The sequence below is a fragment of the Phragmites australis genome, chromosome 18, assembly GCF_958298935.1.
Source record: "Phragmites australis chromosome 18, lpPhrAust1.1, whole genome shotgun sequence".
NCBI lineage: Eukaryota > Viridiplantae > Streptophyta > Magnoliopsida > Poales > Poaceae > Phragmites > Phragmites australis.
In genome coordinates this window covers 10,663,723-10,681,072 of record NC_084938.1, presented here as the reverse complement: position 1 = coordinate 10,681,072, position 17,350 = coordinate 10,663,723, and the positions used below count along the sequence as shown (strand labels likewise).

At 38.9% G+C, this 17,350-nt stretch overlaps 1 protein-coding gene across 3 annotated transcripts; it reads left to right on the top strand.

Moving 5' to 3' along the window:
• Positions 1-6,775: 6,775 nt before the first annotated feature.
• On the top strand, positions 6,776-14,991 carry LOC133898785 (HSP-interacting protein-like). 3 transcript variants are annotated; one of them, XM_062339517.1, is made up of 4 exons: positions 6,776-9,343; positions 10,132-10,357; positions 14,539-14,566; positions 14,699-14,991. In XM_062339517.1, exons 1-2 carry the CDS (start codon positions 7,177-7,179, stop codon positions 10,287-10,289), a joined length of 2,325 nt encoding a protein of 774 aa, XP_062195501.1. In that variant the 5' UTR covers positions 6,776-7,176; the 3' UTR covers positions 10,290-10,357; positions 14,539-14,566; positions 14,699-14,991. The 3 variants fall into 3 exon arrangements, with proteins under 3 accessions (XP_062195501.1, XP_062195500.1, XP_062195499.1); XM_062339516.1 differs by adding an exon at positions 13,705-13,827 and having other exon boundaries at positions 14,539-14,991; XM_062339515.1 differs by having other exon boundaries at positions 14,539-14,991.
• Positions 14,992-17,350: the final 2,359 nt, after the last annotated feature.

The window sequence follows — 17,350 nt, the reverse complement described above, 5'->3', positions numbered from 1 at the left end:
CTGAATTTTTAGATCGACAAACATAGACCTAAGTTCTTTTGCTCTCAAGAAATATGGTAGCAATCCTTGTTTCTTTACTGTATATGTTCCCAACAGGTTGTTGATTATTAATTAGGAATCTCCATATATAGAGATCGTATTTAACCCCATATTTTGAGCTATTTTGAGCCCAATGATTAGCGCTTCATGCTCAGGTGCATTATTTAAAACTGCTAAGGTTAATGTGAACGAATATGGCACTATCGTCTCGTCAAGTGTAACAAAAACAACTCTTGTGCCTGCTCCCAACATTCAACAAGTGATGTCAAAGTACATCTGCCATGATGAATTAGCCACTGTAATGATAAATACTTCCTCATCAGGTAGATCATTATCAATAGGGAAATCATCGGGGAGATCAAAAAACATAGACATGAGTTCTTTTGCTCTCAAGAAATAAGGCATCAATCCTTGTTTCTTTATTATCTACAACTAGTTGGTTATTAATTGGTAATCTTCATGTATGTTCCTCGCTATGAAGGTGACCTCTAATAATTAGCCCTTAGATGCTTGTAGTTGAGTGGGGGTGATCAGTTTGTCGTCGGAGTGGTGTTTGGTCGATCCGTTAGCGTGTAGTGACATAAATTGAAATTGATATTCAATTGGTGTTGAATTCGACCATAAGCTTTACACAAAAATTGTAGGTCTCATTGGTATATTTCCGATGGCGTTGGTCTTGTTTGTTTTGGATAAGCGGTTTAGGACTAATTGTTAAAATAGTGATGAGTTAGTCCACATGATGTTTTTATTCTTCTGTTTTCGACCTCATTAGTGGAAGTTTTCGCTCGAAGTCTTATAAGCATAGTGGTAGATGCTTTTTCATAAACTTCGGTAATGTCGTGTATGTGGGGTTTTTAGTCATAGGAGCATGTGCCTTCTTTTGCCTATGTTGTTGCGATGTCTTATGCTAATTATGTGCCTGTTCAGGTAGCAGTGCTTCCAGATTGTGCTTAGCATCATTTCACTATCAGTAAAGATAAGTAAATGTAGCGGTTATTGCTACAGCTATATTTAGTTATTTTACTACTTCCACCCTTAAATTTGAGTGCATGACCAACCTAATAATCTGAATATGATGAGCTTCTTTCTATACTAGCATAATTATTATGTTTAATGATGTTCACCAAGTTAAGTGTGAGTGAAGTACATCTCGTTTGCACACCCTCGCATAAAAAAGAGGTTCACTTGTTCTCACATATAAAGTTGTTGAAATTCAAGTTATACATTACTAGTAGTTGTCATATGCACCATGCCATGCGTAGCATTTATATTTGAGCTTTATGCCTTAATGATATCTTACACAGAGTAGAACGATTGCATGTCTTTCACTCTTATGAAAGAGATGACATTCATAATTTATAGTGTTGTGTGTTGTTAAAATGAGAATGCCATAGCACTTGCATAGCAATTGCACCTTCATGCAAGAAGTTGATGTGGTTTCGCAATGTGATGAATCCTTTATATTCTTTTACAATTGCCACACTAAAAGAAACACACACCTTAAAGATTAATGTTTTCTGAATTATTATGGGTTTATTTTAATGCATTGTGATGGTGTATGTATGGCTTACGGTGATGGACGCTTGATGATTCTTTGTTATGCTTTCTCCTTGATTGCATTGAGGAGATAATTTGAGATAAAGGATAGTTTACTCTTCCATATGCCTATGTTAATCATGTCCCAGAGGTATTCATAATTATACGCCTACTAACTTATCTCATTCATATGCAAAATCCTGAAGTATGCATTGCAAGTTATGTTGCACAACGTTCACAACTGAAGTATGTCATATGCATCTCATGCATTGTAAGTTATGTCACGCAGCGTTCGTAACTTAAGTATGTCATATGCATCTCATGCATTGGAAGCTAAGTCATGCATCATTTGTGACCGTACTGATATAGCCCCGTATGTTACCCGAGAAGGGGTACAGGTTGAGAAAGACCATGACATGTGCATTCATAAGCATTCACATGCATCTTTGCAGTACAGTGGTATTTTTGCATTGGGATTGTAGACTGAATGCATCTTTACAATACATCGATACTTATATAGTGGAATGGTGGATGAGGTATCACATGCTGTATATTTGATTAACTTTTCTACTTGTTCACAATATGTGGCTATGTATTGGCAAAACTTGTGGATCCAGTCTATGGATGTATGTAAATTTTTCTTCAGTACGTGATGCCTTAATATTCATGATGTGCAAGGATGAGGTTCAATATAATGGTGTAGTGTGCTTTTATAGTTGTGGTGATGTTGATACCTATATTTTTTTTAGAGAGATAATTTTGGATAAATGCAGCTTATATCTTACTCATGTCTAGTCTTGAATCTTAAATCGATTTAGTATGGTCTTCGAGTTGGTGATGCTATATTTAACTTGAGCTTAATATGATGTTCTTATTGATGCTCTCTATAACTCGAGTTTTATATGATGTTCATATTGGTAATGTAATTGATATATGTTTAAACCTGATGCTTAATCAATTTGTAGTTTGAATAGTTTGTTATAGCAGTTTACTTGTTAAGATTTCTGTCTCACTATTTTATCTCTCCTCCATGTTTGCCTTGAGCTGACAAGCATCGGGATGTGTAGCCGCACGTCCTTTCTATGTTCTCCTTCACCACGGTATTTTTGTTTATCTAATGTGATATCAGTTTGGTGACCTTTGGATGCTTTTGTTGTGTGGGTGACCTGTCGTGGCACTTATGTATGTGGAGGCATGTCCCTCTTTGCTAGGATGTTGATATATTGTTAGTGTGATGTTGCTATATATCGATTTTTTTGGTGTTGATCAGTTAAACCTCCAAAATACAGAGGAGGTAGTGTCGAAAGTTTTTAGTTCAGCATGTCTGTAGGATGGTTTAGTAGTGTTCCGGACTTGTGATAGTTTTCTGGGTGTTACAAGAACGATTTAGATGGTTGTCACAAATGGACGGTCCAAATTATATGTGGGCACCATAAAAGAGCCTTTGTCATTGGTTTGCTACAACAACCGTACCGAGCAGCTACAACTGCTAATGCCACATCCCGTGCTCTTAAGCATGGTGAAGCAGGCTAGTCGTGCCCCCGAGCTCAAACATCGCACAATGAGTAAGCGCGTTGCGGCAGCTATGGCAAATTCTTGAGAGCGGTGGATATGGATCTGTCATGTGCACAAAAGATGCAACAGAGATTATCTTCCATGCCCAATGAGGCAAAGCTTAGTATTATAATCCTCCTCCGCTACCAAGTCTTGAAGTGCCACTCTTGTTCGAGCTCAAGCTCACAGGAGTTGCAAGTCCCATTGCTAGGGGAGGGGAACACATGGAGAGCGAGAGAGACATAGAAAATTCAGTTAGGAGGTTGTGCTTCTCAAGGGTAATATTGGCATTTCCTCTTCTCTTGATTCCCAGAAAATATGAAAATATAAAGTTGAAGATAAAGAACATAGTGGTAAATAGATAAAATATGCATTATTCATTTGTCGCTTGATTTTTGGGGGAGAAATCAATCGATTTTATACCATGTGATTTGTTTAGAAAATCATGCTTATCGGTGGGGGTCATCTTCTAATGCCATAATCTTTCTATCGGATTGCCTATTTGGGTTAGATCTTCATCTTCTCCAACAAGGTTTAAGGTTCGAGGTTGACGTCAGCTTAGGGTTCTTTTCGGGAGGTTACCGGGCTTAGATGGCCTAGTGGGTGGCGAGATGGCGGTGACACAGTGGAGCCACGAGCAACAAGTGGTGCTGGTGCATGGGTGACTAATTGATGACTCATCGAAAATGAGTTAGCATGGTGGTGTCGTGGATGGGTTTCACCGCAAATGAAGATGAGGATAGATACAGGAAAAGATTGCGATGGAGGGATAACAAAGCAAGTCCCCATAGATAAGGGGGTGAAGCCTAGTGTTACTAAAATTAACAGTTATAATTTTATAGTATTCTACCAAAGGTACCATATTTTGGTATCGTGGAGCAAATTTTTTCTAATAATTTACTAACATATCCCTAGTTCTATCTCTCCAACTGATCGTTACACATTTCTCCCTCTCATCTCACGTAGGTTTGAAAATTCGTTGAAAACCGATCGATATTTGCAAAAACCAGTTAATTTAGACTGCACCGAATTCTGAATTCGACCGGTTTTTAAATTTGAATTCAAAAATTCAAAAAAAATCATGAAAAATTCTAAAAATACTAGAGACAATTCTAAGACCTTATGTGAAAAAAAAATTCAATGTCATTTGTATCATATTTTATGGAGAGGAAGTTGAAAAAAAAAACATGCTTTAAAAGTATGCAGCTCATTTAGTAGGGTTCACGTTAAGGAAAATATTAACATGCAAATACATATTTTGTGTGTAGAGTGTACCTTAAGAGGATGTATAAAATTAGTTTCACTTCATTTAGAGTTCTATTAATTTCTCCATAATTTTTACAAAGTTCACAATTATAAAGTGAACATGTTAAGAAACAACCATGTAATTAACTATTTTATGTCTACCATTATTTTTCCTACTTAAAGTATAGTATAAGAAAACTAATAAAAGTGATTTCACTAATTTTGGAGGTGTGATAGGTTAGTTATGATTTAATCTAGTTGCAATACATTTACACAATCTTGCATGGTACAATAACTATTTCATGAGTTTATGTATTTCTAAAAGATATAGGATCATGTAAGGAGACTAACAAAATTGGTTTTGTGATTTTTGGATTAGCAAAAAATTAACTACATATTTAACTAGGTTTAGCAAATACATTTTCTCACAGAAAACATTCAACTTTTTTATAATTAAAAATACTTTTATCATGTAGATCATGTTACAAAGAAAACAACAAAATTTCTTTACTTGATTTGAAGCTCAGATAAATTAGTTATTGATTTTACAAGATTAAGCTATTTTTCAGTTTTTTTTGAACTTCAACTAATTCGAGAAATGTGCCCAATAAATCGAGAAATTCGATCGGTTTTCAACTTATTCGTTCAGTTTTTCTATGGAAAGCGATCGGTAAATCGGAGAATTCGCTCAGTTTTTGGTGGAATTCTACCGGTTCTTGCTAACTCAATTCAAACGGTTTTTATCTCCGATTTATAAATTTGATTAAGTGAATTTGTCTAATTCTCGCTGAATTTTCTAATTTTTATAAATTTTAGAAAATCAGTGGGTAACAGTTTTCATTGCGTAAACGAATTTTCAAACCCTGATTTCACGTGACGTACACATTCCATGAGGAAGTTGCCTAACAAACCCAACCGAAGACCAGACAAAGTTGATCGAGGCACGGGAAAGCACGTACGAGCGAAAGCCACAGAAAGATACTACCTTGTTCGTTAAGAAACAGTAACTGTCTCCATGTTTGTCTTAACCTGTTTGGCTTTTGGGTTTTTGGGGAACCACAGGATTTTGGATTTAAAGTACAAGGAAAGCCGTGACATCTAAATAATATAATGTCCAATGCCAACGTCACATGAACATGAATAAATCGTTTTCTATGCCATAATGCACCTCTAACTTAACTACACATTAATTAAGTAACTTGATATTATTCTACGATAATAATTATTATAACAAACTGATGTTAAACATATACACTATTTTCTCTTATCATAATACAAGTCGTTTCAAATTTGTCCTAAGTCAAATATTTTTAGTTTTGACCATTAATAGTTAAAAATCTATATATATTTATAATATAAGGTTGATACTACTAGATTCATCACGAAAAATAATTTCGTAATATATAAATTTTATATTAATATAACATATTCTATAAAAATTGATGGTTAAAGTTTCACCGTATAGACCGTGTCAATATCCTAAACGACTTATATTTTTTATGGAAGGAAGTATGTTAGAGTAGTCGACAAATATAGTTAGCGCTTCTCTGGTATTTATTGAACCATTTTACTATTTAAATGTATATATGGGTTTAAATAAAGGCAAAATTGGTTTAGTGACACCGAAAGATTACTATTTTAGAAATTTATCATCAAATCGATTCGGTACACTTTAATACCACCGAAAAACACGTCGTTTAGAAATTTACTTGCAAAAGCGAAAAGCGGCCCGATGCTAGCTCCTGCAGCTAATCGTGGCTTTTGTGGAGACCTAAATTTAAAGTGCCCTCATAGTTTGGGATAATTTAAAGAATTAGAGACCATCGAGTCGGTACATTAATACCATCGAAAGAATAAGCCGTTTAAAAATTTATCTATAAAAGTGAAAAATAGCCTGAGGCCAGCTTCTCTAGCCAGCCGTGGCTTTTGCGGAGACCCGAATTCAAAGTGATCTTGTAGTTTGCAGTAATTTAAAAAACTGAGCTCACCAACTCAGTACACTTTTTTTTTCAAGGGACTCAGTACACTTTAAAACCACCAAAAGTATAGAGAAACACTATCCACAGAAGTGGCGGAGAAGCGGGCTGTTTAGGAGCCGAATCGCTTTTTTTAAGAAGCTAACTCAACCAATTTTGCCATGAATGATACGTGTGGTAAGAAAAAAAGCAGTAGTACAATTTTCTTTTGTGAAACTCGGGGTACACGGAGCTCAACCAATGCCAACCGATAAAAGGCGCGGAGCTTCTGTGTGGGACCTGTGGGTTAGTGTGCTCGGACCTACCGCGCTTTGCCGTTGGAGCGAGAACGCAACAACGCTGACCTCCCTCCCTCCCTCCCTCCCTAAAAGAAGCAGAAACCTGCACGGCCACGGCCAGCTGGGCCTGGCACGGCAGCCCAGTTGCCTGTCACCACCACCGCCTCGATGCCACCGAGAAAACAAAAAGCGTCGCGTATCGGCTTCCGTTCCGTGACTTTGATCGCGCGCCCACACGCCATTTGTCCACCCGCCCCTTATCCTTGCTTGCTTCCGTTTGCTTCGCCGGTTCGTCTCTACTGCTGCTTCCGTGTGGTCGAAGCATTTGTTGCTCCCGCTGGCCCCTGTTCTCAATTCAGTTTTAGGCAAGCAGAGAGGAAGTATTAACCTTTTTGTGCTTCATCTCTTGGTGGGATTGGCCCATTTCTGTTTCTTGTCACTGCAAATCTGCCGAGAAAGGGGAGGTTTTGGAGTTCTTGGTCCAAGAAACGAAGGGAAAGGGGAAGAAAAGAAACGAAGGTGTTTGGTTTGAGGGGAGGGAGTAGGCCATGGGGAAGCCGCCGACCAAGAAGCCTCCAGCGGCGGCGGCGGTGGACGGCGACGAGGCGGTGTTCCTGGAGCTATCGCGGGAGCTGAAGGAGGAGGGCGTGAGGCTGTTCAACCGGCGGGACTACGAGGGCGCGGCCTTCAAGTACGACAAGGCAATCCAGCTCCTCCCCCGGGGGCAGCACGTCGAGACGGCGCACCTCCGGGCCAGCGTCGCGCAGTGCTACATGCGGATGATCCCAGGGGAGTACCACCGCGCCATCCACGAATGCAACCTCGCGCTGGAAGCGTCGCCCAGGTACACCAGGGCGCTGCTGCGGCGAGCGAGCTGCTTCGAGGCGCTGGGCAGGCCGGACCTGGCGTGGGGAGACGTGGAGAGGGTGCTGAGGTGGGAGCCCGGCAACCGCGCCGCGCAGGAGATCTCGGAGAGGTTAAGGGCGGCATTGGAAGAGAAGGGTGGTGCTTTTGCCTTGGACAGGGAGGCTATGCCGCAGCAGGAGGAGGCTGCCGATGCAAAAGGAGAGCGTAAATCTCATGAGCATTTCGATTCTGTCGCGGAGGGGCAGGAGGGGAACCATGTTGTGCCACCGGAGGAGGAGGCTGCCAGCAAGAAAGGGAACAATCAAGCAAAACATCTCGAGGAGAAGAAACTGAAGCATGGGCATGACAAGCAAGAGAAGCAGGATGATCACACAGAGACAAATGGGATAGGAAATCACCGAAAGTATCTGGAGGACAATGGAACCAATGGGTTGGAGATGCAAGAAAATAATACAGAGAGAAAGCAAGAGAACGATACTGGCAACAAGCGTGGAAGACACGGTGCAGGAAAGAAAAAGAGGCGCAGTGAGGGCAAGCAGAAAAAGCATTCTTTTGTGAAGCCAGTGGATCATGGTGAGGACAATCATTACAAGCATATCGAGGAGAACAACATTGATGTCAAGGGAGAAGCGATGATGGATGTGAAGTTGGTCTTTGGTGAGGACATTAGGTGTGCTCAAATGCCTGCTAATTGCAGTCTGACGCAATTGAGAGAAATAGTTCAGATCAAATTCCCATCTTTGAAGGCATTGCTGATTAAGTATAAAGACAAGGAAGATGACTTGGTGACAGTAACTTCCTCTGAGGAGCTAAGATGGGCAACCAACCTGGCAGATCCGGAAGGGCCCTTGCGTTTATATGTTGTAGAGGTTGATCCTGTGCAAGAGCTTGGTGTGGATGGGGTCAGGAGACGTCCCTCCTTTGCCTCATTAGAGAAAAATCGTTATATCATGTCAGAGAATGGGAGCATTTGGCATGATGATGAACATAAGTATCATGTTGATGACTGGATGATACAGTTTGCACAGCTATTCAAAAATCATGTTGGTTTTAATTCTGATGCATATCTGCATCTTCATGACCTTGGCATGAGATTGTACTATGAGGCTATGGAAGACACAATAGAAAGTGAAGAGGCGCAGGAAATATTTCAAGTTGCAGAGCTCAAATTTCAGGAGATGGCAGCACTGGCATTGTTTAATTGGGGGAATGTCCATATGTCTCGTGCAAGAAAAAAGCCATGCTTGCCTGAAGATGCTTTATTGGACTTTATACTTGAGCAAGTTAAGGTTTCATACGAATGGGCATGTAGGGAATATGTCAAAGCTGGTGCAATGTTTGAGGAAGCTGTAAAAACAAAATCTGACTTTTTTGAAGGTCTTATCGCACTTGGCCAGCAGCAGTTCGAGCAGGCCAAGCTCTCTTGGTATTATGCTCTTGCATGCAAGATAGACATGGGAACTCAAGTTTTGGAATTGTTCAACTATGCAGAGTATAGTATGGAAAAGGGAATGGACATGTGGGAAAGAATGGAAAGTTTGCGATTGAGGGGGCTGTCTAAACCAAAGAAGGAGAAGGTCATACTGGAAAAGATGGGCTTAGAAGGTTTTATGAAGGATATGTCGGCGGATGAAGCATTTGAACAAGCTTCAAGTATACGATCACATATAAATATTTTGTGGGGTACCATCCTTTATGAACGTTCAGTAGTGGAATTCAACTTGGGACTTCCTAGCTGGGAGGAGACACTGACAGTGGCCATGGAAAAATTTAAGATAGGAGGTGCCTCTCTTGCAGATATCAATGTGATTGTAAAGAACCATTGTGCTAATGAAACCACCCAAGAAGGTAAGAAGTACCTTGTGGTGGCATTTGTTGTGCAAATTCTTATTGTTTTCCTTTTATTATGAGTTACGCTGCCAAGCAGCACTTTTCTGTTGGAGAAAGGAGTACAATAGATTGCAAGAACTTTATCTGTGAACTGAAAGACATAATACAAAATAAAAAGAGAAACAATACTTGAGTATAAATATGGCTGGGCCAAAATTCAAAACCCACTAGACTAAAGAGATCAGATGAGGTTTGATGCAATTCCATTTTTTGTGAGATTAGCTAAGTCTCCGGATCTGGATGTCCTAAAAGGTGGGCTTAAGGGCGATTGCTAGCTACATAAAATTGTTATCTATATATGCTTATGTTGCATTACAGTTATGTATGTTTTTGATCATATGCAACAATAGACATTCAAAATGTAACAACTACTTCTGAAAATATCTTTTATCTTCACATTCTCTCTTGTATTGAGGTTTCGTCATTTCTGCATAAGAGTTATTCTTGTAGCTCACCTTTTTTATTTGTTCTATTTTGCCATTTCCAAATCAGATGCTTAAGTTAGTGTAAAAACTAGATTTGTTGCTCTTGCTAGGACAAAACAAAGTAACAATATAGATAAAATAAGAATTCTTTGTTTCAGAAAAAACTTGTCTCCTTGTATTTTGCTTGCAGATAGCAGACAACTTGATAAATTTCAGAATGTATTTGTGAACTGTATATGCTTAGTTTATTGTGAGTCAACTCCAATCCTTAGATATTTATTTTGAGAACAAAGTGCTAAGATATTTTCCCTTCTTATACAGGACTGAGTTTTAAGGTTGAGGAGATAGTTCGAGCATGGAATGAAATGTACGATGCTAAAAAGTGGAGAAGTGGAGCCCTGCCATTCCGCCTTCAACCAATATTCTGGCGTAGAGCTCCAAAGTTACATCATATACTGGAGCACATACATTACGCGTGACTCCTAACTACTACAATACGTAGGCATTATAGTCATGGAGACAATGACATGTTTTCATGTTGTATCAGGTAATTTCCTGCATAGCTAGTTAGTTTCCAGAACAAATTACATTAAAAAAATTTACTCAGTCATTTTTTAATTATCGTTTGCTGTTTGATTTCATATACCATCTAAAACCCATACACATTGCTAAACAAGTGAACTGATTTTTTTGTGCTTCTTTCCAATTAATGGGACCTGATCTTTCTCTGGTCAATCCTTGCATGAAAGAAAAAAAATGTAAGAAAGACCAGTGAATTATGAGATTTACTCTGTCAAAAATACTAATACCAGAACATAATTTAAATCTTAACCATCTCGAACACATCCTCAAGAATTTTCAATGATTTGAATTTGTCTTCAGATTTGCATGTTAGTTTGTTGGAAAATTCATAAAGAACATATAGTGATTTGTACAGCACAATGAATTTCAGTGATTTAAAGTTAGTTCCTATTTAAGTTAAGTGTCCTTACTAAGTCTACATCACCTTTATCTCTTGTTAAAATTCTTTGGTGTGTTAGTATTAGGATCAGTGCAAGTTCTTATTAGAGTCGAGTAATGTAATCACTATAAATAAAAGGTGTGGGGGCCTAAAGGACAAAAAAATACTTGTTCCCCGATTTTTTACAAATTCATTGGAGAAATCTTTGTCAACATTTGGTTTAGGTGCAATGAAAAACCTTTAATCCCAAATTAATGGGGTGGGTGTCTCCTCGTAATTTATATGCACTTCAAAGTTTTCATTGGAATGCTTGACTTTTAGCAAAACCTGCCTCACAAGGTCATGGTGATTGGTTGAAGGGTCTGATAGAATTGTAGAACTGATTGACATATCAAAAGACTCAACCAAAAATCAATTTTTCTTTTTTTGCGTGGTCAACCAAAAATCAAATTGTAGCAAGGCTCACATAATCAAGACTTCCTATGGTGCTTGGGAGGTCTAAGAGTTACCACAACTTAGAAAAATATCAACCATTGATCAATAAGAGGGTACTCTAGGTGTGGATTTTTTCGATGTGAACAAACAAATAACAATGAGGCCGCTCACATCTTCCATAGGCTAGCCCATGGCAGCAATAATATGGCTGCCAGGTCCTTAATAATGTGGAGCTTTCTGTCTTCACTTGTGTTGATGACAAAAAATTGACATTTTGTGAAGTGTCTCGGATCTGGAATTTTCAACACATTGGAACATCCAATTAAATATTTTTGGCCAAACAGAGAGGTCGATGTTTGATAAAACCGGACCTTCCAACCGTATCGGAACATCCGATTAAATATTTTCAGCAAAACAGAGAAGTCGGTGTTTGAAAAAACCGGACATTCCGATGTGTATTGAAACATCCGATCGGGCATATCAGAACATCCGATCCGAGTCGGATCTGGATTTTTGGGAAGAGAGAGTCGGATTTGAAGACGTGCTTTGGTAGATTCCAACTCAAAACGGGGTATGACCATCCCTCCCTATAAATATAAAGGGTCATGGCCGATTGAGAACATCCAACATCCAATTGAACAAGTACAATTTACTTTACCTTTCTTTTTTATCTCTTTTGCTCTAGTTCACTTTTCCAACCTCCCTATTGCTTCTCGTGCTTGATTTCGACGACCAAGGACAAGCCGCTGGCCATCTACACTCTGACAGGTCCCTCCCGAGCGTGGGTGACGACAAAGGTCCAACGGTGCAGCGCCACAACTAGGGTTTCCTAGGCGTTGCCCGCGGGATACGTAGATCGGAACTCCCGATCGGCTGATCGGAACATCCGATCTGGCCTGGAATTTTCGGTCCAGGAATTTGGACATGAGGTGCTCGGTGTTTGTTGGGTCCTGATAGGTGCTGCCATTCTTGCCCATGCATGTCTTTGTTGGGTCCTGCCACCTGCCAAGATTGACTCTGACCCCGTGTATGGTAAAATCAATAGCTATATGGTACCCTGGCTTGTTGAGACCTTCCTTAGCACCAAGTTGTTGACGTGCAAAATACCATGCACATACTCATTCATGATCCTGCAAATATTGAGCTCTACTTGTTTGCTTTTTTTGGCCATTAATCCTTCCGCGCAACTGGAAGAGGTATTTACGGATATTTATCCAGTTTATTAGGTGTATAATTTTCTTCTGTAACCTTACACCGTACTTTTTCTGTTTGTACACCTTACCCAAAACCCTTAATTACCTTTCTATCATTACCATTAATTTGGGATCATTCGAAAACATTTCAATTTGGAAATCTGGTGCTCGCATTTCATTTGGTTGAATAAGATAAATTGTAACTCTGTAATTTATATATTATAATATAGAGTAAATTTTGCAAAACTACATATAGTTTGGCAAAATCATCACAAAACTACAAATTTAAGAAGTTGTTTCACAAACCTACAGATTTAATTTCGCAAAACTACATATAGTTTGACAAAATCATCACAAAACTACAAATTTAACCTACAGATTTAATGTGCCAATATATCACAAAACTACAGATTTAACAAGTGTACAAGTGTATCACAAAACTACAGATTTGGTGCACAAATTTGTCTCAAAACTACAGATTTGGTGTGTTAATATATCGCAAAACTAAAGATTCTAGCCGTGTAAAATCTATAGTTTTGTGGTACTCTATGCACACTAAATCTATAGTTTTGCAATACATTGCACACAAAATCTGTAGTTTTATGTTACAGCTCCTTAAATCATCTGTAGTTTTGCGATAACATTCCTTAAATCTGTAGCTTTGTGATAGTTTTGCCAACTTATTTGTAGTTTTGTGAAATTTACTCTATAATATATATCACAGTATGCTTCCGTCCTACTGTTTTTCATCAAAAAAGAAGATAGCACAATAGCTTCTTCGTGGTTCATAATAGTTAGAAGCTACATATGTATATTTGGTGCTATTATACAAGATTGTACATGATGGATAATTTGAAGCACAGTCAACAGATCAGAAACTTTCTAACTGAAGAAAATCACTGATGTGTTCCATAAAAAGCTATTTTGGGTTGTCAAAGCGTAAGGAACTATTCCAAGTCGTACTGTAGTGTATTTTGACCACATTTTGGGGAATTATTTGAGCGTAGGCTCAGCTGCACCTGTTGTACATGATGACATATTCATTTTTGGGTTCCAAGCACAATTTGGAGTTATAATTGGTCTTTAAAAGAACACAAATTTATAGGGCACTTGAACCATTGAACGGGGCCAATAGCGATCAACCTGTATACCTAGTATTTGCCTCTAAATAAGTGCAGGTTTAGGTACTTTTTCCAAAATTCATATCGATTTTTTCAACTCGAAAAGTTGATGTCGATTTTTTCAACTCGAAAAGTTGCATGCCCTACCCAACCATTGCTTACACAGTTGCTCATTTATGTTAAGGGTGTTGAACGACTGTAATCTGGGGAGCAGCACGAGCAAGAACAAACTAGTAGGAGCAGTAATGGAGGGGATTGGGACATGAGTCAGTGAAATCAATGGGGACAGTAGTTATCCAAATGTGGGGTGAGTTGTTCCTGGCTTTGCAGGATTATGTGAGCCTTGCTACGGTGTTCCTGGCAAAATCTGCCTCACAAGGTCATGGTGATTGGGTGAAGGGTCTGATAGAATTGTAGAACTGATTGACATATCAAAAGACTCAACCAAAAATCAATTTTTCTTTTTTTTTGCGTGGTCAACCAAAAATCAAATTGCGTGATCTAGGCAGATTAAGAGGAAAATCGTGTATCACCAGGTTCCAACCATGGGTATTTTCTTCACAATCCTCAGTTCCTCACATCATTAAGATGGTGGGAAAACCAGCACATCATCAGCATCGTATGTATGAAAACACTATCAATGCTGTGAACCACATCCTAATGGAAAAGACGAGTGAAGGATAGTTATTTAGCTTGATCAATTAGAAGGTGCCCACTAATTCCTTGCACTATTATAGCCACTGACTCGCTGAGCTCGTTATTGTTTCTTTTCCACTTTTATTGCATTTACTCCACTTCAACTGTAAAAATTAATGTTACGTTAGGCAGTTTGAAATGAAAATGAAATGGTCAACGATTACTCCACTTGGAAAATACAAAGTTTTGTCTTATGTTTCTGTATGTGCCTCGTGTTTTCTTTATTTTAGATATCTGGATTGTTGTATTTCAGTGAATCAAATACAGAATGACTTCTTTTTAGCTTCTAAACTATTCTTGATGTTCTGTTATTTGTTTGCAGGTTTGTTTATCTTGGAGCTGTGCTGCACTTACTCGTGGCAAAAAAGAGGGGGAAAACCCTCTGGAGTATCAAGTCAAGGATTTGCTCCTTCTCAAAAAAAGAAAAAAAGAGTCAAAGTTTGCTGACCTTAAGGGTTCCTAAATGAAAAGATAAAAAGCACCGAGTGTTTGCTGACCATGTAGCATGCCTTTTGGTGTGAGGTTTCCTGCCTTGTGTGATCATGTAGATGGTGCTATATTTCCTTTCTAGAGGGAGATATGCATATTATTGCACTTCCTTCTGTTTTACTCATGGAAGTGCTACAAGGGTCTGTACTCTTAGATCACAATAGGAATTGGTATAGTTTTCTTGTATTTTACTTACGGAGTTTCAGTAGCTCACCCAGGGCGTGTGTTAATTCTAGGTCATACTTGATGAAGGTCTAATACAGAGCAGAATGTTTGTGATCCAAAATTCTTGGAAACAGATGTGTTTTTTGGCAAATGGTGTTGCCTCATATGTTTGTTACTGAAATGGTGCTGCCTCATATGTTTCCTGCATTACGAAGCATCACGAAGGATATTTGATATGGATAGAGCACCAAGGTTTCCTTGAAGTAGTGGAAAGCATTCGGAAGATAGAGGTCAGGGCCACAAATAGTGCAGCAAAATTCACTACAAAATTCAAAAACCTGAGAAGAGCACTCAAAAGATGGAGCAAGTCTATCTCTCAGCTAAATAGATTGATCAAGGAATTTAAAGACATCTTAGTTGTGCTGGACAAACTAGAGGAGCAAAGATCTCTCTACACTCAAGAAACAAACTTAGAACCATTCTTAAAAGACACATTATTCAACTTCTAAAGCGCAAAAAATGAATATTAGAGAAAACGATACACAGTCCGATAGGTCAAATTTGAGAATTATTACACCAAATCTTTTCATGCAACAATAACAGAAAGGTACAGAAGAAACAACATCACCCACCTAGAAGCTCAAGATGGAAGGATAGCAACCAAACACAATAAAAAGGCACTCATCCTTCTAGAAACATACAAAACAAGGATGGGTCACATAGAAAATCCTATCATGCACTTTGACCTTTCTAGCCTAGTTTAAATGCATGAAGACCTTGCCATTCTAAGTGAGCCTTTCATTAAAGAAGAGATTGATGCAGTGGTAAGAAAAATGACCGCTGATAAATCCCCATGACCTAATGGCTTTAATAGTCTATTTATGAAGAGGTGCTAGAACATAATCAAAGAACAATCTATGTAATGACCAATCAATAGATCTTTCATCACCTTAATCCCCAAAGTAAACAATCCAATGGGAGTTAATGACTACAGACCAATTTTCCTTCTCAACTCAGTCCTCAAGCTTCTTACCAAGCTTCTAGCCGATAGATCGCAGACCAAGATCATCCCCCTCATACACAAAAACTAGTATGGTTTCATTAAAATTAACCAGAACTATACAAGATGGAAACAACTACAATTGTGTCCTATGTAACTCCAATGAGGAAGAAACTGCCTTTCATCTTTTCTTTAGATGTACTTTTAGTGTTAGGTGTTGGACTTCACTGGGTATCTCCTGGGATCACTCCTTGGAGTTCTTCTCTATGATGACAAAAGACTAGAATAGATTTTTAGTTGCCTTTCTTCATGGAAGTCTTCACTATTGTAGCTTGGCACATATGGAAACAACCAAATGGCTTAATATTCCAGAACATTATGCCTACTTTACAAGAATGGAGAAAAGATTTTGTGGATGAAGTTAACCTTCAGCTACACAGGGTCAAACACAACCTCATATCTCCAATTTCATTATGGCTTAGCATGATTAAATAGCATGTGTATCTTTTCTTATTTTGGCTTCCGGTTGCACGCCTTCTTCCCTACCTGTTAATTGTACAATTCCGTTGTTCGCCCCCCTTTTTATAATAATAAAATGCGCAGTAGGGGCCTCCCCTACTATATTTCCCACCTCAAAAAGATGTTATCTTGATTCAACTGTTGTTTTATATATGTATGTTCTTGCCTGATGGGCTTATGTTATGAGATAGCTTGGAACAATGACGACCAAGGATCAAGCCCTTGGTGTGGCAAGATTCTACTGCTTGCTTGATGGTGCATCACCGAATCAAGCTGTGCTACAAGAGCCACACCACCTAAAAAACCAACTGGAGTTCGGGTATATGGTGTGGAGAAGGGAGAGCGAGAGAGGAAGGTGGAGGAAGAAAAGCGTATAGAAAAATGGAGTCCGAGCCCTGTTTTGAAGGCACTACTTATGGTGCTCCACTTGAGCTGCTCAGCTCAAGTGACCAAGAATCGGTCTAGGCGAGACCATGACTCCTTACCTTCTGCTTTTCTTTTTTTCTTTTTGTTTCCCAAACTTCTGATTTTGAAATTTGACCACATTTTAAATTTGAAATTTATAAGAAAATTCCATATTGAATAACGGACAGCTGCATTCTTTTGATGCAAGGCTTGCAGACGGTCAGATGCCGCAACACACTCAGATTCGCTAATCTGGGACGCGACATGATTGGAGCCACATTACCGAATCAAGTTGTGCTACAAGAGTCACGCCGCTCGAAACCATCCATAGTTCAAGAAAATGATGCAGAAAAGGGAGAGCCGAAGAGGATAGTGTAGGAGGGAGAATAACATGTAGGAAAATGTAGGGGCTAAGCCCTCGTTTCGAAGCTTGGGTGAAGGCACAACTTATAGTGCTCCGTCTGGGCTGCTCGGCCGAAGGGACCTAGAAGCTGTCTAGACGAGCCAGCAGCTCCTACTTTTCTCTTTTCTTTCTATTTCCCAATTATTTATTTTC